Here is a 21088-nt window from a genome sequence, read left to right on the forward strand (position 1 = left end):
GGTGGTCCCCCTGTAGTGACTGCAGTTGCTTTTGGGGATTATACTGTATTTACAATATGATGTGCAGTTTGAAAGTATTAAAGAAATATTTCTGTAAGTAAAAAAGGTGGTAAAACTATATCTAGTAAACTATACGCAAACATTTTCGTTAAGGTGTAACCTTATTAAAACGAATTAAGTTCTGAAAGTACTTGGAAATCTTATACAGTAGGTATCTACTTGTGTCTAGGGACCTCAAGTTGTTAATATATATATATTTTTAATTTCCAAAACATTTAAATTACGCATGTATGTGTGTGTCTGGGGAAGCTTGGAGCCCTGCAGAATACGTAGAAAAAGTCCGAAGACGTTCATTGGTCGATGTTGTTAATAAAGTAACTAAATTGTCGAATGTTAGCAAAATAAATAATGAATAGTTGTGAAATTCATGCTGGTTTAAATAACTTAAGCCTTCCGAAAATGTGCATGAACGGGGTAGATATATCGTATTGGAAGCATTAAACTAATTTAATAGTTTATTGTGAAAAACTAACAAATAAGTAACTCCATATCCCATAAATCTTAAGAACTGCACTTTATTCCACTTACACAAAGTAATACATAAAATTGTTTAATATAACATTTGATTTTACGCGCACACTTAGCAAAAAAAACAACTTTTTGAGTATAGTTGAGAACTAATGCAAATTAGCAACAAATCCTTTCCATTGACGATTCTTCCATTTTACTTTGAAGGAGTCGGGATGCCTACTATGCAATGGAAAAAGAAAAAAGACCAATCAGTTCAAAAGACACCGCTCAGCCAGCGCTGTCCTGTGGCACTCTGTCCAACCCTGCAGGTACTGTGAAGACTCCCCGAGTTCATCCGTAGCCATGGAAACCGCTGTTATCGGGACCGGTTCAGCGAGAGTTGTATTAGAATTTACTTACTGTCAACCTCTCTTGGATCTGTGATAAGAAGTTGGACTGTTGTTGCTGGGAAAGTTGGAACATAGCGAGGATTTCCCATTTTGTGTCCTTCCTTTTCACAAGTGACACACTATATTGAGAATACGGGAGAAAACGACCTTTTAAACATTTGTTTTTAAATGAATTTCTAAATGTTCTGCTACTGCATATTTTACTTTGTAATTGTTGTGGGTCATCTTGGCTTATTAGATAAGAATTTAAGTTAATTCAGCATTCTAACATAGATGCGTTTATCCAGCAGGAGTCACATCACAGTAGTTTGACTCCCTGGTTCTGTTTAAATTCCACTATATACTGTAGCATCCGTCTGTCTTGGTTACCATATGGAATCAATTAATCTCTATGCCTTTCTTATGATTCAGAAAACCTTGTATATTGTACCTCATCTTAAACAAGGGAGCACAAACTCCATTCCCGGAGGACCTAGCAATTTCTTGTTTTTGTTTTAACCTTAGGAGTCAATTAAACCACCTCATTCTTTTCTGCGGCCTAGCATTTCCCTCAAAGTCTTTTACACCTGACTGCTCAAAACCTCCACCACAGGAAAGGTACAGTTACCTATAAATGACCTGGAAGCCAAGTTAGAAGAAGGCTAATAGAATTGAGTAGTTAATTATATAATTAGTCCAAAAATATACAGTAGCTGAGGGTTCAAGAAACCAGAAGACACCGGGCCCTCAAAGAACTGAAGCTTGAGATCCCCTTGACTGTAAGCCACTGTGTCCCGTTACTAAGAGAGTAATTATTAGTGTACATATCTGTTGCAAACTGTGTTTTACCATAACGCAACAATGAATAACTCCACTGTAGAAGTGTAATTTCTGACATTAGTAATGTAAGTGTTTGAGAGGAATAAAGTATATGCAATATACTATAAGTGTAAGTGTAAGTGTTAAGAATCCTAAGACCTTTTAAGGTGATAGTGATATTCACTCCTAATCCACCAGGTATTATAGGTGACATACAACCGTCAATGAGTGAAAACCTGGAAACAGTGCAACACAGAGCAATCAAGTGAACAAGTGATTCAAATCAACCCATTAACAGTTCAGGCAGGAATGAAAATCAGAGGACGTAGCAGACCTCCAGGACCAGGAGTGCATCAGTGCTTTGAACAGAAGGTCTTATTTTTAATTAAATGATTGTTCTTATTTTTCCTCAGGTGTTCATATGGACCCATGGCACAGTACTCCGGTAAAAAAGGTAGGCCAATGCTTTTACTGTCAACGTGCTTTTACTGGATTAAAATGGAACTGGATGTTCCACACATTTTTATTCACATATGAACTGACATTGGCATTTTGATTTGTAGTAATTAAACCCTTTAAATGCATGTTGAAGAAAGGATATGGCCTTTCCTTTGATTTAAAATTGCTTACATTTACTTACATTACAGAGATGGGGGAAGAAGGGTGTAAAATGTCATTCAGTGTCATTACATTTAGAGCTGCTTATATATGCATTTTAGCACAAACTGGATTTGCTAGTCAGTTTAAACTCCTGCTAATTTGCAATCATCAGCTGTTAATTAATTTGACCTATGTGGTACAGCTGTTGTACCTAGAAGGCAGAGATATAAAAAGTGCATGTCTTCCTCCTAAATAGGCACTGTCAGAGCCTCTTCACTGCTTTTCCCCTCTGTGAGCCCCACAGTGCCTATAGTAGAACTAATATCCCATAAGGGGGTGTCCTTGCTGTTGTTCACAGCATTGCAAGCTCACATGCACCCAGCTTAGTCACTGGAGTTAATGTTAATTGAAAAATAAGCAGAAGATAACCTGGAGAGTTCATGCCCATCCTACCACAGCACTACCTGTCCAGCCTTGCACCAGTCCAAGAGGGTCTTAAGGCAACAGTTGTAGTTTTTCATACGTTGTCAGCAGCATCAGACCAGTGCAGGAGGGTTTAATTTGTCCAGTTAAACCTTAACTGAACTAATTTAATATGTCTTCAGAGGCGTCATGCTGCTATTGAGCACCTGCTGGCTGTTACCCTTAAACAGAAGTCTTGGGGAGCTCCATATATAGGAAATAAAAGCTTTCATTGGGCTAATGGCGTTCGATACTCTGAAACTGGCAATCTCTGCAGTTTGAACTGACCCTGAGCTATACAAGCTGGAAGTGGTTGGTTATTGATTGAGCTGCCTGGGACTCATTAGATCATTGTTGATCTGACAGTTTGAAAATTAGACTGCACTCTCATGAAGATTAGAGCGCTTTAAAATATTTAGCAGGTGGCACAAAAAAAATGTAGACATGGTACTACTAAAACTCCTTTCCAGTTTTAGACCTTATTTATTGATGCTTAAATAGCAGAAAAAGTGCAAGTGTACATTTAGTGTTTGTTGTGTAATTAAGTGGAAGTTTTAAAAATATTCTGGAAATTTTGAAAAACTGCCAGATGTCCACAAAGCAGTTCAGTATTGCATTTATAGCACTCATTTTCAACAGTTTTATCTGGTGTGAATATTTTCAATATTGTGTATTTTGAAGAATGTGTAATTATTTTGGACCGATTTATTTTGTGATATTCAATACTAATAGTTTTATAGTGTGTCAAGTTTTATTTAATGCAACAAATATTCACTGTAAACTTGCAGTTTTGTTTTGTTAAAACCAATGTTTAGTTCTATGGAGTCAAGGGTATGTATACGTTTGGAGCGCACCAACAGTAAAGAAATCCTTGTTAATAACCCTTAATGAGTAATCCTTATTATTCTAATTCATAACATACAGTGGATCAAAATGCTAAATATAATAATACCAAATAAATTTAAAATATGATAAAACAATAAATAATATATTACAGCCTCTCTTTCAGTAAAAAAAAAATACATTTCAAGGCTTTTTAAAAGAAGCACTTTCTGGGTCTCTGCAGCACAGCTTTAAATCCTTGACAGAGAGTCAGCCACCTCCAACACGACTTCACTTCGGAAGTGCGGTGAAGTTACAGACGGAGGACCCTTTGCAGGACCTCCCTTCTGACTGTCCACAGCCCATCACGGGAAGGAAGCATGTTCACGTAAGAGAAGACTGGCTGTAAGGTCTACGCCACGGGCGCAGCAATCTAAATCACATTTCGAGACCACAGACATCAAAGAGGCTGAAACACTTCCGACTGTATTCTGAAGAGTTCCTTCAGGATTATACATGATTTATGGCTGTTATATCTTTGGTTACACTTACGTCATTAGAGTTTGTTCTGAATAATCCTCCTTCTTCCAGTCCGACTGTGCTATTACTGTGGGTTTGGCAGTAATTGTAGCAGCACCTACAGCAGAATTGTTTCCATTTATTATTTAGTAGTGCCCTGAAGGTGGCAGTACAATTAAAGTTTGATCATTTATGAACATTACTTATAAAGATTAGTTATTGTAGTGCAACACTGTTATTGAGAATCTCTTTGAAGACATTTAGAATACTCTGTTTTTCCAAAACTTATTGGTAGATTTAATTTTTCATCCGTGTTTTTAAGTTATTCTGCTTTTCATGGTCATCTCCATTTATTTAGTTTGCTTTAGTCCCATTATCCCTATACCAGCCTTTGAACTAGTCTTAAATAGTGTGACAACTATACCTTGGAATTAATGGAATTACTGCCAATGATATATTTACAGATAAGTAGATGTGAGATGTGAAAGCCACAGAGAATCACAGGATATCAGATTTACTGCAGCATGGGTGGACCTGGTCATTGGACATCATCACTATCCTGTGTGTTAGGCACTCAGCATGCTTCCTGTCAATAATTCAGACTCTTACTTCTCCAAGGGCATATATCTTGGCACTGAATTCAGGCACCATGTTATTGCCAGGGTGCACAATGAAGAATTCAGTTCAGCTCTTGCTCTGGCAGAAACCTGAAATCAGAGTTTTCTTTCTAGAGTTGGGCAGCTTTTGTATGACTGGGGACCAGCTGTCCTGCTCCAGACGGGTGTTTGTTTTTATTTTTAAAAGTGTGCTTGATTTCCCCCCCCCCCCCGTGATGAAGCACGGTTTCTGAAAAGACTGTGATTTTAAGGAAGCGTGCCGTTCGTTCAGCATTAGGACAGGGTATCCCAGACCTCAGAAACACTGAGAATACAATCAAAGAGTACAATCATAGAAATCCACACTGCTGCAATTTCCGCTTTTTCTGCAGGAAACCGTCAAAAGCATACGTGGCTGCAGACCATTTCTCTATGTCCTGGCGTTTCTTTGAGAGGGCTACGAAAAACCTTTAAAATGTTACGCGGAGTGCTGCGGGGTCTTTCCATGTCATTCCGACGTCTTGCCGTTTGTGCTCTGCTGTGCAGAGGGCTGCTGTCGAGATCGAGAGCGCCACCATCCAGAAGCAGCGGAAGGAGCTGCAGCTGCTGGTGGCGGAGCTGAAGGACAGAGACAGGGAGCTCAACAGCATGGTGTCTGCCCACCAGAAACAGCTCCTGGCCTGGGAGGAGGACCGGCAGAAGGTGCTCACCCTGGAGCAGAGATGTGCACGCTTTGAGAGTAAGAGCTCAGCGCTGGGGACAGTGAGGCTTCTAGACCCCCACAGGGCTTTCATGTAATAATGCTGGTTTATTTTTAGGTGTAGTACTGGATACTATTACCAACTTGATTTTATTGTCCCAGCTAGGAAACTTGCTTTACAGGCAGGTAAAAGACATAACGCAACACACGGTACATTAAACTCGACACAAACCCATTAACAAATAATGACATAAGATACGTACTGTATGTGATGAGAAAGAAAAATAAATATATACAGAATGTAAAATATGCAACCAAAATAAGTAGGTTAATAGCCGTGAGAATAAAGGATACCTTAGGGTCTATTGCACTGGAATCTGGACAGTCTAAATCAGCGCCCAGATGCAGGGAGCTCAAATTCAGTGTGCAAGGGGGAGTTGTGATAGTCAGTGATTGTATTGTCCTTACTTACTATTTGTGTAACATAGATATCTGACAGCTGTGGCTGTTGTGCACTGATAATTTTTCTGGCCGGCCTCACTCTCCTGCTCAGTCTGTTTTTACTGTGTGTATTAAGGTTACCAAATCAGTCTACCACATTTGAAGGTGAGGACTGATTCAATGAGTGTTCTATAGAATAAAGCCATTGTTCTAGTACACACATTAAAAAAGCTGAGTTTTCTTAGGAAGAACAACCGCTGTAGAGTTTCCCATCCATTGCAGTGCAGAATGTGTGTCCAACCAGACCTTTAAGTGCATGATTAATGTGGTAATTGATTACAATATACATTTAATATAGTTGGTTGTGCCAAAGACTAGAATGTATTGGAAGATCTGGTATTTAGCTGCCCCTAGCATACAAAACACTTGGTTTCACATGCCACGTCACTCTTGTCTGACAAGACTCAAGACAAGACATTGTCTAAATTATTTTTTTACTCAAAAATGTAAAATCATTTAAATCAAGGACAGTTTCAGTTTGCTGTTTCTGGCCCAAAAGACCAGGGACACAGTGTGGAATTGCTAGTCAGTTTGCGCATGACCTAGTGTTCCTTTGTCTCTCATTAGGGCCCAGCAATCCGCAGTTTTACAAAGCAATATCAGTTTGAGAACAGTTAAAGTAAAGTAAAGCAAATTGGGTTTTTTTTGCTTGTGATTGTTGTTGTTGTTAAGTTTACTATTGTTAACTTTCGGTATTGCAGATGAGCTCCAGAAAAGGAACGAAATCATCCGAGCTGTGACCAAGAGGATCAAGATCTTGGAGGCCCAGCAACTGGACCGCCAGTCGGCTCTGAGCAGCACGCAGCAGCTCCTGCAGGACCTCAGTGAACGCGAGCAGGAGACCTCCAGCCAGTGCCAGGACCTGCAGGTCGCCCTGCTTCCTGCCTTCCCCTCCTTGCTTGTTCTTCCTGTCCCGCCTGTTTGTCTCATCCATCTTGCTCGCTCAGATGCTGTGATCGAAAGCCTTGGCTACACCCTTCGCCAGACTGTCCACTTGCCAAACCAGTAGGTGCTGTTACAGGCACTGCGGTGACTTGGCTTCCCTAAATATCCATACAGTATGGGTCAGCAATCCCTGATGTCTGTTTCACGTTGGCATTCCATCTCAGACCTTCATGAATTAAATGAATGATTTATGTGGGGGTGAGGAGTCAGATCAGGAATATTTTTCCAGGTCTGAATCACTATTTTATTTGAAAGAAAGTTTCCTCTAAAACCAGCAAAAACTGGACACTCAAGGACCAAAGATGCTTATCACTTACTACCACTGCACAAAGAAGGCTGCATCTACATGTACTGTGAGCCACATGCTCAGGATGTCACGTGCATATCTTTCCCATGCTGAGTGGACAACCTGAGCTGTTAGGCCTACTAGGACCAGCATCCTGAACTGTTTTAGTCAAATGGCAGGATAAATCTAGCCCATGTGTGCATTGCTACTCTTGATATTTCCCTGAATAAAATGATGATTGGCTGTGCATGTTGTCTGGTTAGTAAATTGACTCTGGTTTAATATATGTTATTAATAATTTCTTTATGTTGTCATTGTAACAGGAGAAAAATCAGAGTCTTAACTCCTCTGTATTAGAACTGTCAACCCAAATTGGGCAGCTTCAGGCTCGTGAGCAGGAACTTGGTGCCATGCTGAAATTAAAGGTAATGTGCATGATATTAAAACCAGGCAGGTTTCATAAAGCTATATAAATATTGTTGGAGATGTTGACGAAGGTGTCGTAGAGATGCAAGAAGCCACAGTGCAGTTCAGCAAAGATATGAAATGAGTTTTAATTTGTAAGGAAAAAGGCCACTGCTGGCGAACACCAAATAAGACACACAAGGTGTGTTTCACCTGAAGTGCTCTGAATTCTGAGGCACTTTTACATTGAGTTTTATAGTCTGAGCACAGCTCTGGTCACCCTCTGTCTTTACCATGAATGGGTGTAGTACTTTCACACATGGCACAATGGCTATTCCTCATAATGTTATCCCCGCCTTTCAATTATTTCTGAAATATTACATACAACAGGTTTCTGTTTAGAATGTACTCGAAGTCAGGTCACGAATGACCCCTGGCCAGGGTCGGGTTTCTACATTATTATAAGACAACTATGGGTATGTTCAGTAGTGCAACAATCACTCCGTGTGCAGTGTGTTTTATTTAGTGTGGATCAGGCCGAGTGAAGAGTCAAGAGGAAAGGGACCTTACAGCAAATCAACACTGAAATAACTTACAGATTTGTTAAGTTACAGATTCAAACCCCATTTCCTTCCCAGTGGCTGAGAGATAAATGTCTTGCTTCTACATTCTTCTTAGCCACCACCGGGTGGGCGGGCAGGTCGGAGTGTTGATCTCGTCCGGACTAAGGTCGTCATCTTGTAATCCTGTAAGCACGCCTGTACTCGTGCTGCAGTTGGGCCCCATGGTTCTTACCGGTCCTCTTTGAGCCCCCGTCAGGACGAAGACGTGGTGGAGGCCACCAGGCACATCGTGGACCTCACTGGCCGCCTCAGGAAGCTGGAAGCAGCAGTGAAGGAGCGCCGCCTGCGGGAGGACAGGGCCCTGAAGGAGGCCCAGGAATACAAACGCCAGCTGAGGGAAGCGAGACGCGAGGCCGCAAAGCTCAGAGGTAATGAAATATTGAGTGTTGCGCGTATGCTGAGAAGAAAACGGATAATGGGGATTTCAGTGCTTGAAGGCAGCACTGATACTCCCGCTGCCCACATTTCATTCACCCCTGCGGCAGGAAGAGGCACAGTTAGAAGATATTGTTGGACAACAGTGAGTGTGTCCGTCTGCTCTCTCACATACAGATTTAGCACGGCTTCTTTTAAACGAATTGACTTAAGGTGATAAATCTGACCATTTTTTTGAGTCGATGTCTTAATGTTAGTGTAATAACTGATTTTATTCACATCAGTCCAAGCTCTAGGAAACATGATTGCTGGTGATTGAAAGGTGTTTTAGGCCTTTGACATGTAGAAATGTCCAGGTGTTGTAAGTTTTTCTTGCAGTTTTTCAGTACTACTTTTTTTGTGTTGCCTTTGCTGCTGTAGTCTGTTGGTAACAAAACCGAAGAGATCTTTCAGCACCACTAGTAAATGTTAATTAATTCACCCACCACCCTGCTCATACTGGTGTTTGAGACACAAGATGAAAGGAGGGGAACTACTGAAGTGCTTATGATCGACCTAATTTTTCCACAGCACCCAGAAACATGCGTTTTCCTTTTCCTTGTTCTGCAGTATAAATCAAAGCACAGTAATTGAAGGTGCAGACTGTAGCTGGAAGTAAGAGTCTTGAAAATGTTTGCATTTTCATTTTTAAAGTCTATTGCTAGTTGGCCTTTCCTTAATGACAAATCATTTCAGAAATATAATATTGGATATTATATACTGTTTTTAATAGAACGTCTAGATAATCATAATCCTTTTACAAGATCTTAGTTTACTGTGTGTGCACATTATTACATATTAATGTTGTATTATTTACATGTATTACATCACAATAAAGTGCCCTTTTTGCAGCAGAGACAAAACTGCAATTACTAAGTACATTCATGCTTGAGCAGGAAAGCACTGGAATGCTGAAATTCCAGAGGGTAGTACAATCGAGTAGATTTCCACTAGTGCTACAGTATATTTGATATGTAAAGTGGTGCTGCATGTTGAAAGATTTCAAACTCACACGATTAAACAAACAAGGCCCCAACAATGTAACCACTTTGCATGCAAAACATTGATATGAGATGTGACAGTGTTTTATTGTTCCAGACGACTTACAGGAAAAGACTGCAGAGAACAACAATCAAAAGGAAGACGTGATCCGACTGAAACAAGAGATTCAGCTTTTGCAAAGTGAGCTTGCTTTGGCAGGTATGTAGTACTAATGACCCGCTGTAGGTTTGCACAGCAGGCTTATTGTGCTGTCCTTACAAGTTCTCTCTCAAGAACTTCTCTCTCAAGGGTTTTACTTTTCATTTATATAAAAGCTTTAGAACTTTGGGTTAAGGATCATTGTAAATCTGCAGAAATGTCAGTTAATCAGAACGGGCATGAAAGTTAAAAAACCTGTTTATCAGGGTGAATCAGCTGTTCTACCCCAGTTTGGTGATTTGTCCACACCCACAGGTTTGCAAGAATTCCTGAACAGGAAGAAGCTTCTTATATTGCTAAAATGATTAGTCATTTAAATAAGCGTTACAATTGGTCATTGAATTCAAGTCACCCACATGTTGTTTCTATAATGGGACTGTGAGGTTTATAGGCTCTAATATACAAGTAGGTTTGTTTAAACGTGTCTGGTACGTGTATTTATTGAAAAAGAAAAATTACTCATTTTGCAGTGTGGATTGTGGATGCTAACAAGTGTTACAGAAATCTAAAGAAAGCTACCTTAAACTCTGCCTCAGGCCTGTCTAGTTTCTGGATGAATTTACCCCATTTACCAAGCTTACCACCTTTTGAAGGATTCGCCTTTGTCCAGTGTAGGAAATCACTATATCCAGGCGTGAGAGACTAAGTGACAGGAAACCAGAAACAACATGAGTGCATAGAAAAGAGAATTGATAGATTTTTTTCATTTGGATGGATCTTGTCAGGCTGTAGAGTAACCCTCACTCTAACCTTACCTGGAGGATGGTGGTAATTTCAAGACTTGCCCAGAGGCTCTCAGCGAAACTAGATTTTCCAGGCGATCAGCTTTCGCCCTTGACAGCTCTATGACAGGGGCCTTTCCCCCCTTGTTCTGTACAGCCACGCGCAGGTCTGCGCAGCGGAACGTAACCGCTTCTGTTCCCAGGTGAAGGTGAGCGGAGGAAAGACGAGCTTCTGGAGCTGGCCAGGTCGAAGCAAGAGCGCACGGAGATGGAGTTACACTGCCTCCGGCAGGTATCCTTCCCGTCCTGAGCTTTCCGCAGGAACACAGACACGCCCACCGGCACCGAGCTAACGTGACCTTCCCGTAAGGAAGTGCCCGCCTTTATGATCTGGCCAGCCAGGGATGAGGCTGGAGGAATTCTTCTGGGCTGCCAGACTGGGGAGACGGGCAAATAACGAGACAGGCAATTAACTTTTGAGCCAGGTTTAAACCTCAGCTGCTAGCATTACAAAGGAAACAGTCAAAACTATTTTATCTCCTCTCTCTTTTTTCACCCAACTCGTATAAGTGTTCGATATTAGTTAGTGCCATTAAAAAGTATGAATACTTTTTCAGACAGAGTGCTCTTGCTTATATGCACACTGTAAAACTGATTCTACTGAGTATGTTTACATTATATAATTATTTATAGAATTATATACACTGAAAAGTAATTTCATTTATTTAGAAAAGATCTCAATATTGATACTTATAACTGCAAACCCTGTGAGTTATCACATACTCCTTCGAAACAACCATCTGTCTGAACCATAATTCGTTAATTGATTAACCGTAAGTGTCAAAGTGCCTTGCAGGAGAGCCGACACTGATGGTAGAACTGGTGTCGTCACTGACATCACTGCAGCGCTCAGAAAACGCTGCTGAGGACATCTGGACTGACTCAAGCCCACCCTATCCCAGCTAGTCACACCGACAGCTTATACAGTCAAGGAAACTTTAAAACGTCTTAACACCCTGTCATATTTGTAAATGAAAGGCATCTACAATAATTTGGAGAATTTCTGTTTGAGGTTTCATTTCGAGAGGTCTTGAACCAATATTTTATGAACAATTGCTTGTTAAGCAGTCCTCAATAAGCAGACTAAAAAATGAAGAAGGGTTGCTGGAGGAAAGTGAATCCAGTCTTTCGGCATAACTAAACACACCTACATTTTTCTTACCTTACTTCTCTGGCATTTAAAGGATCCGGCTGCATGCTTGTACTGAATTGTTTTGTTGGAGTTAAGTGGAATATTCCATCATGAGAGATGTGATGTTTATTTTTAGCATTCCAGTCTGTATGAAAAAAATACTAAACTAAAAAGCAACCAAACCAAACCTTTTTTTCTTTTTATTGTAAAAAACACTAGGTTGTCCTAGATAATATTGTATAAAGCTGTGGTGCCTCCTATCAAGACCAAAGTATTTAAATATTGTATTTTGGCGAAAGCATAGGTTAATGTGGAAATACCTGGTCAGAAAATAAGAATTTTTAAATGTTTCCAGCTTGTAACTTGAAAGGATGTGGTGGAAATTTACCTATGATTAAAATAATACTTTAATAAATCTGCCGTCTAACAAAATGTTATATGCAGTATGCACTTAACATGGGCAAATATCGACCTTTGGAATTGGGGAAAGAATAAGGGCATGAAGCTATTAAGCACAGTTCTCACAAAAGTGCTGTAAGACTCAATCACCATTCTGATCTGGTTTTCTGATATCATTGCTTTTAGAAGGTTAAGGTGCAAACTCATTTATTTTTGCTCCTTTTCCTGAATGTAGTTCTGAGAAATCAAACTCCACAAGAGCAAGCTGTGTGTCAGGTGTGTTTTGAATAATGAGGGCAAGCGTGACCGTGCAATTCTGGCTGTCCTTGTGCCACAGGTGTATGAGAACCAGCAGAATGATCTCCAGCTCCTTCAGCTGAACCTGGAGAGCTCACAAGAGAGACTGAAGGAGAGGGAGGGCAGGGCCCAGGGGGGAAGGTGAGCCGGCGTGCAAACACGAATGATGTGTGATTCCACGTGCAGAATAATGCCTGTGATGGTCGCCTGACCAAAATCCTACCTGCAAAATGCTGGATTAAATGGGATGCGATTCTTCACGCAGACTTAGTCTTTACCAGAAACACATAAAGGTGAGCATGGTGAGCATCTGAATGAATTTTTGAGTCTGACGTATTTAATAAAAAAACATGAATGCTTGGATTTGTATAGTGCCTTTCGATGTGAAGGATTCCTAAACACTTTAAACATAGGAGGGGACCCACTTCATCCACCCCTGAAGTGCCGAGCCGATCAGGGCGATACACAGCAGCCACTATGCTCCAGCAGCCCCACAGCTCAGCAGATCAGGAGGAGAAGCAAGAAACCGCTTCAACAACCGAACCAAGAGGGACATTTAGAGAGGCCAGACTGTGCAAGCCCACACTGGAATTTAGCCAGGTCACTGGATTTAACACATTCACTCTTATAAACAGTGCTGTGGGATTTTAGTCAGCACCTCACTTTAGAGTCTGGTCTGCAGGATGGAACGCATTCACTTGTTAAAATATCAGTATGAGTGGTATGCTCAGGGATGTTTGTAGGAGCAGAATGTGTGCCAGCGTCAGTTGCTGAAAGTGGCAGACATAAGTGGGTTTAATGGCTACAGATCAAGGACGTGTTCCTGTTCTTGGCAAACTATGTAATCCCTGCTTAGTGGATATGTGAGGCAGTACGCTGGATACATATGGATAAAGGAAACAGAAAAAACAGATAAGTAAGCTCAAAAATAGTATTCCAGGAGGAAGTTAAAAGCAGTAAGTGGAATAAATGTTCAGTCAAAATGTGTTTTGTATCAAAATATAATGTGCAACTTGTAGGGTAGGTTTTGATTAAACAACAGATCTAGATATGTAACTCTTAGATTAGACTAATTATTATAATCTACCTGCTACAAAACTGATTATGAGTACCTTTACTTGCGTTATGTAGAATGAAAAGTAATTATGTATAATTAAATCAACTGATCCACCCATGTACTGCCGAGGGGAAATGAGGTCCTGTGCAGGTGCCCCCTTGAAACACCCATTTGTCGGAGCATTGTTACTTGATTCAGCATGTGCTTCAAAGTGCTTCACAGGACAGAGGGCACCGATGGGAGAACAGGTGTAGTACTTTCTGTCCTTGCAGAAATCACTGCAGCGCTCAGCGATTGCTGCTGAGAACACCTGGACTGACTGAAGCCCACCCTAACCCAGCCAGCTGACCCAGCACGCCCATTTGGCTGTTGGATAATTCAGTCCAGCAGTGTCTGGGCTATAAGGATCCTTCTGAAAAAGAATGCATATGTTAAAGAGTTAACCAGTTAGTTAGATATTAATAAAAGTTACCTGAAGCATTAATTATTTTTAATGTCTAGATTTTCATCTGTGGCAGTTCCTTTTCTCCCTCTTTGTCATCTGCTTTCCCTTTTTACAGTGAAATCAATGTTCATTGTTGGTTGTCTTCAGCTTGGCAGACAATCACTATTGTGTGCGTACTGTGCAAATTGACACTACCTCCTCGGTGAAAATGGGCATTCATGTCTGCTTCGTGCTGAAACACAAATGCAGAGCCTTCTGCTGCTGTCAGCGTTATGCCAGCCTTAGCTAAACTGAAAATTGTTCTCTAGTATGTGGTTCTTTTACCACATACTAGAGAACATCTGTTATTTGTATAATATTGTCTATATGTTAGCATTAGCTTTGTTAATAGCAGTTTAAACTGTAATATATATATTTTAAATATGTAACTGCACTAAAATATGCACTATTTTTTAAAGCTTTTTAAGAAAGCTTCCTACATAATTTAATTAATAACTGTAGGCGTAGAGTAACTATAGTTTTTTTTACAATTCTAGTGCAAATTCCTCTTCGACATCCCTCAGACCTCAACATGAAAGCGGAAATGAGGAACAGGCAATTACGCTTAGCCAGAGTGCAGAGAGAGAAGGAGATTGCTGTGGAAACGATAAAAGGCAGAGCCCAGCAGATAGCGTGAAACTCAGACAGCAAATAACATTGACACAAGCAGATAACCCTCAGTGCTGGAGGCAGAGAATCGGCGCTCAGACAGCGTATGAGCCTTCAGACGCTTGTAGAGAGATTAATGAAACTGTAAGACCGAAGACTTCTCAGCCTCTCAGAGCAGAGGAGAAGGGCAGCGCTAGGATGGCAAGATCGCATTATAAGGCTTGCCCTGCAGTGCTGACCAGCAGTGAGCCTGGCTGCCCTGCAGTCAGATTCTCGGAGAAAGCTTTCACAGAAATGGAACCATCCCATTTAGATCAAGGACACGAGGGGACAGCAGGAGATCTACTTCATGGTGAAAGCTACCACAGCAAACTTTCAGGAGGTGTTCCCCAGGGCCTACAGCAGAACATCAGGGCTGCACAGCTAGGGATTAGATCAAGGGACGTTACAGGTGCACAGCAAAAACCTGTTGGCAAGACGATGTCCAGAATCCCAGAAAGCCCTCAGTGTTGCTCAGAAGCAGGCAGGGCGCAACAGGGAGACCCTCACCTCAGACCGTGGAGTGAAAGCACATGCTTGAACAGAGCTGCAGCTTCTCCACGTCGCAGCTGGGTAGCCGAGAGAGGTTCAGGAGCGGGTCTGAGTCATCATAGACCAGAGGCGGCTGACTGGTGTGCTCACTGCTGTGAAGGCCGAGAGAAGGCAGCAGGACCTGCCTGTCAAACAGCTGTTGGCACAGCAGGACACAGGGCAACTGCTGCTGCTGGTACTGAAGTAGGAAGTCTGACCCCTCGGAGAGCTGAGGCTGAAGCAGAGTGCTGTATGACAGACTTAGAGTGGATTGCAATTTTTAAGTGTATTGAAGAAGCAGCTGATTCAAGGCAACTGTCATGCGGTGCAGGTTGTGGAACCACATCACCACTGCACCCTGCTAGGTACTATTTCTAGGCATTTTCTCTTTCTAGCTGAAGTGTTTGGGCAACATATGTCATGGAGTCCTGAACGGTTACAAACACTAGGAATTCTTATACTAATATTAGAGTGTGAATATATGGACTGTTTTAATTTTATTGACAATTGTCATAAATACTGTTTTTTTTAAATAGTAAATTAAATATTCAGTGCACCACTGAGCTTGTGATTTCACTTGGGTAAATGTAATACCCTTCAAACAGGTAAGCTGATGTTTTGTACGCTAGTCACTGCTTATTGAAAAAATATTTTTAACAGTCATATTTTATCATTTGTTAATAACAATAATCTCAAAACAATTACACAACCTACCTAATAATTCCCTCTTAAACACTGTACAGCAGGACAAGAGCCGAATGAACAAGATGTAGCTTCTGTACCTGCTCTTCATAGTTTTGAGTTTGTACTTCTTCTCCCAGCCAGGGAAGGCTGGACCTCGGCTCTCTTCATCTGGATTCTTCTGCGGTATGGGGGGGCTCCTCTCCTGCCTCAAATCGTCTGAAGCAGAGAGGGAGCCCACGCCTGGGAAATGGCACTCTGGAGCTGGGAGTTTCGCCCCCCAAAGATACTGTAAATGGAGAAGGAGGTCCCAGCTCTGCAGCTGCTAACAGCGTGAGCATTCTCTTTTTTTACATCTGTCCTCAAAGGAAGCGCATGTTTCAGATTGAGTAGCCCTGACTGCGGCTGTACTGTATGTTTCATTTTGTTTTGGGAAATCTCGAAGGGTCGTTTCCGTGCTTGTGATAGAAGCAGCGGACTCTTGGCATCCTGGAAAGGGAGAGGTTGCTTGCTTGCTTTCCTCCTGGGAGCTGCAGTTGCACCTCACCTCGCTCAAGTAAATGCCAATGAGAAAACAAACAAAGGGGAATTTGTGAGAATTACCCACGTCAGACCTCTCTGTGAAGAAATGATCTCTCACACAATAAAGTCCCGATCAGTGGTCTGAACTTTTAATGGATTGCATTTCAATAAATTGTGATATAGGCCTGGGAATGGGGATTGCTGTCCTCTGTTCCCACAATCCACTTGTCATAATATGGCATTGTCATACACACATGAAACACTTGACATTGAAATCCATTCCAGTGGTTGTGTATGGACCTCCTAGAATATCAAAGGCAGGAGTGAAGGTGTGACCTTTTTTTGCAGGATGAACAGCCATCCCTCACACGTCTGCTCCGCTTGGTGGCCGAGTCCAGGCAGATGGTTGCTGATCTGGAGATCAGCACTATGCGACCGGCCAGCCCAGCGCACAGCCTGGACAGCAGTGGCAGCAGCAGGGTATGTCGCCTCTACCTGCTCCCTCTGGCTTAGGGCTCTTTGACACCAGACAGCAGGGATTAGCAAAGCCCATTACAGATCAAACACCGTTTCTTATTTCAGAAATCTATGCATTTCTTTTTTTGAGGCCAGAAAACTTGTCAACCTTTTAATAATAAATTAATAGGGCTCTGCTTTACCCTTACAATGGTGACATCAGTTCTTGCACAATTGTTTTTCTTTGATGCTTGCTGTATTTCCATATAATATTATGAGAAAAGAATGCATTTTATTTACTCACAATATGCCTTAATATATATCAGATTTCAGATCTGATATTTCAGATTTCGAAAGAATAAGAACAATTATTACTCTGACTGTTAAAGGAAACACATTATTAAATATTGTGCTTTTATTGTACTTACAAGAACGTATTTAAATATATTGTGAATTTGTTGGACTTTATATGTGGTGGTGCTTTATTGTTTTTGTTTCATAGAGATCTGTGGCCTGGTAGCCCACTAACCCTGTCAGTCTGAATGATCTTGTGTTGGCTTCCCCAATCAATCGGGTTTCCTAATCTCCATAAGCTTCTTACTGTAGAGCTGCCTTGTTAATCTGCTTTTAGGGGTGAATTGTGTCATGCTGTCTTGCATTTTGTTCTGTGACATTTTGCTACATAGAGCACAGGCGACTTTAGTGCCTAATTTGCAGAATCTCTAGGTATTTCTGCTTCACTTTCACACACAAAGGGTAACTTGAGTGTAATAATATGATATTAGGTTGGCACACACAATCCTGTAATAATGCTCTGTTCTATTTATAGTCTCCTGTCATTCACCACTCAAGCCTACTGAAATAGAAATGTTTAGTTGAAGTACCATCCAGAGTCAATATTTTTAAAAGAGCAGATTTTTTGCAGGATTAAAAGGCAGATGGCTGGACTGCTGTGTGAGGGTTGTTTTTACTTTATAATAAACTGAAGTTTATATTTTTCCTTATACAATCATTTATATTTTTTGAATACCAACTTCAAGGCTTAAAACTTGATCTTAAAGGTAATGTGGTGCATTGACTGGTGTTTTGTTTCTGAAATTCTGAATAGAGTGTTGAGGCATTGGACAGCAGAGAACAGTTCCTCAGAGACACCCAGCTGCTTGAAGGTTCCACGCACTCCAAGGTAAATATTGTTTCTTAATACAGGCTGGGAAAACAAAGCCTATCAAATCAAGTCAAGTGCAAATACAACTCTATATTAATTGGCAGTGGCCACCTGAAATAATTCACTAGGGTAACACACAGATTAAACCACAGGCTGATGCACTTTTCAGTGCTGTTGCAGAAAAAAGTAACACTGCAGAAAAGATTGGATTTAGGAGAGTGGTGATGTGAGAGTATTCTGTGTCTCAATATAAGTGTAGAAAACAAAGATGCAGTTTGTCTTACTGTTATTTTTTCTGATTCCACAGCACCAAAATTCTTGTTCTAAGTGAAGTGTAGCAGGCAGACTCTTAAACCTGGACACAGCAACTGCCTGTTAATCTCTAAGACACATCAGGTATCTGGGAGGCCGTGAATTAGACTGCAAAGGCTGCCCATGTATTCAAAGCCAGCTATCTCCGCGGAACTGTGGGTGGAGGTGAAAATTCTGAATGAAGCTGGGATGCCTGGATTGCACATGGATGCAGAAATATGTACCATAGAAAAGGAATGTCTTATGCTCCTAGACCACTGTTAGAGTCTAATAGCTAGGGTAGCCATTTCCTCAGATGCTAACAATGCAAACAGACACAAAGTTAAAAAAGAGTCCCGCTGTATTTTATGCATCTGATAATTAATTCATTCTTTAAAGAATATGAAAGTTTTTTAAAAATATACAGTAATTTATTTTTTTAAATTAATGCTGGAAACAAAATGTAATGCAAAAATCTGTTTTCACTTGTCTAGACTTCGATAGTTTAGATAGCAACATAAAAATAATGACTTAAGTATTATAAAGGAGTAACCAAAAAGCAGAAATTGAGTTTTATTTTCTGTATTAAATACAAAAGAGATCTGAAGTCAACAGGAATGTGGTTGCACTTTCCATGTAAAATATATTGTTAATGCCTATAGGAAAAAATAGCACATGAGATCTAAGATTTATTGACCTACCAGATCTTTATACGGCATTAGTGTTGGCTTGGGTTTTTTAAAATATAATTGTATTATCCAACTCTCCTTTTCAGAAATACAAATGTACTGTTAAGGGTGCACCACAGACACTAGAGCCTAAAATATATGACGTATGTGGGTTTTAAAACAGATATCAGAACCTTTTTCGTACAATCACTAACATCTAGTTTCACCTTACAAATACAGTACAGTAACTGGAATGAAATGAGCAATTAAATACAGTAATCTAAGACATGGCACTCTTTAATAGAAACCATTTTAACAGGTCAGAAATGAAGAGCTAAATGATTCATACTGAATCTGAGTGGGCATCTATTTTATTAGAGATACCTGGGCTTTCAAAAAAGTATTAAATAAATAGTTTTCCCCTGATTCACCTGTAGAAATCTAGATTTTTAAAACCAGCAGTATTTAAAACATTGGGCTCTGTGAGACGTGTTTTCCACAGGGGTGAAACAAGCTTTCACTCCTAGATTTAATGTGATCCCAGATTGTCTTCACACTAAATGAGTGATGTTGAGGAAACTTCATTGGCATTCAAGGTCTAGTGAATATAATTTGTTTTCTGGGCTTGTGAAAGGTCCACAGTAGCTTTAATTGACAGCAGTTCTTCAACTATTAAAACTCTGCTGTCTCCTGCCAGTTAACCTATTTCCATTAAATATTGTCTGACTGTACAGTCATTTTACTGTTCCACTCATTACATGATAACGTCACTCAAAGTCTTGCCTCACATTTTTTTTAGCACAGAAAAATCTGCAAATTTTGGAAAATTAGCTAAAAATGTGATAGTTTTCAAATTCAAGGAAGATATTTTATATTAGTATTTACCTGAGTTTTACACTGAATTATAAATTAGCTAAAATGTTTAGGAGAGAACATTCTAATAAGGTACAGTACTACAGCATCAGGGGATACAGTGACTTGTTTTACTTCATTCACTGCTGGTGAGCACATCGTGAGATTACTGAGGCAGCTGTGATGTACATTCTGACAGCTAATTTATTTCACTCACATTTCAAATTCTCGATGCGTGCACTATAACAGTGGTAAGGTGTTTTCTGAAATTCTGCCAACTTCATTTACCGAGCTTCTCGTATTAAATTAAACCTTTGTTGTCTAATTGAGTGTTATGTATTTTAAATCCTCTTAAAAGCAACATTTACGCAGCAGCAGGGCAAGTGGGAATGTTATTACAGTGGTATCTTGCACTCTGAATCGTAAGAAAACAAATTACCTCTCGTTTCAGAGTTCCGCCAGTGTGCAAGGGTGTGAGTTTTTTTTTTTCTAGCAGTTGACATAAGGAGATGCAGAACAATTTGGACATGTTGCAGAAGTACAGTGTTCCACACTTTATGTCATGAAGACAGAGTCTCTAGAGGTGTCAGTACTGAGTTTTTCATTGTGCCTGTTGACAGTACTGTGAACATCTGTCAGGGAAGTGGTTGAAACTGTCCTATATTATTTCTGTTGGTTCTTGTACATATCAAAAAGCACTACAGACATGAGGAAGGAAAACAGAACTATAAACTTAATATGTATCAATACCGAACAATTCAGATTTTAGCACAAGTGTACTCTGAAATTGTTTTTTAGGTTTTGTAAATTGCATTATTTTTAACAGTATTTTTCTGAAGATTGTATGTTTTTTTAAATGGTCATTGGTATTTGTATTGGAATTACTCAAATAAAACTTTCTCACATATGTCGTGTACCCTTTTTAAAGATACAAAATAGATTTTAAAATTATTATCAGCTAATTAAACTCTTCGACTTCATATTCAAATATGCAGCACGTTGAAATCCGTTTTATACATTCAGTATATTTATATAGTCTACATAATGCAATAGGAAATCCGTAATAACATATGAAATTTCTAGATGTCTGAATACTTCTGTGGAAGCCAAATAAAATGCACTGACGTTGTGTAGCGTGTTTTTATAATGGGAGATGCCGCTGATGATTTCTGCAGCAGGCAAATCCAAACGTTTAATGAGAATCTGATCACACTTGATACGATCGGGGCCAATTCCCCCCCAAAAAAAGACATTACCGGGCATGGCCGAAACGTGAATCCGACTCCCAGCAGCTTTGTGCGTTGATGGATTGGGGGGAAAACTGTATACAGT

The 21088-nt window shown here is 40.3% G+C and overlaps 1 protein-coding gene across 1 annotated transcript; it reads left to right on the forward strand.

Annotated features, from left to right (window-relative positions):
- The first annotated feature begins 30 nt into the window (after positions 1-30).
- On the forward strand, positions 31-20661 carry ccdc62 (coiled-coil domain containing 62). Its single transcript, XM_088935520.1, has 15 exons — positions 31-93; positions 736-839; positions 2132-2172; positions 3847-3990; positions 5264-5456; positions 6620-6786; positions 7473-7574; positions 8374-8545; positions 9690-9791; positions 10717-10805; positions 12442-12542; positions 15943-16135; positions 16673-16804; positions 17889-17963; positions 18253-20661. The coding sequence occupies exons 2-15, from the start codon at positions 758-760 to the stop codon at positions 18274-18276; spliced, it is 1617 nt and encodes a 538-aa protein (XP_088791646.1). The 5' UTR covers positions 31-93; positions 736-757; the 3' UTR covers positions 18277-20661.
- Positions 20662-21088: the final 427 nt, after the last annotated feature.

This window comes from Atractosteus spatula, chromosome 17 (genome assembly GCF_055471065.1).
Source record: "Atractosteus spatula isolate fAtrSpa1 chromosome 17, fAtrSpa1.hap1, whole genome shotgun sequence".
NCBI lineage: Eukaryota > Metazoa > Chordata > Actinopteri > Semionotiformes > Lepisosteidae > Atractosteus > Atractosteus spatula.

Bases quoted from the DNA above. Each gene is read 5' to 3' on its own strand.
- ccdc62 (XM_088935520.1), top strand. From the start codon at position 758: ATGGAAAAAGAAAAAAGACCAATCAGTTCAAAAGACACCGCTCAGCCA. The intron at 840-2,131 runs GTACTGTGAAGA...ATTTTTCCTCAG, and splicing joins CACTCTGTCCAACCCTGCAG to GTGTTCATATGGACCCATGG. The intron at 6,787-7,472 runs GTCGCCCTGCTT...TCATTGTAACAG, and splicing joins GCCAGTGCCAGGACCTGCAG to GAGAAAAATCAGAGTCTTAA.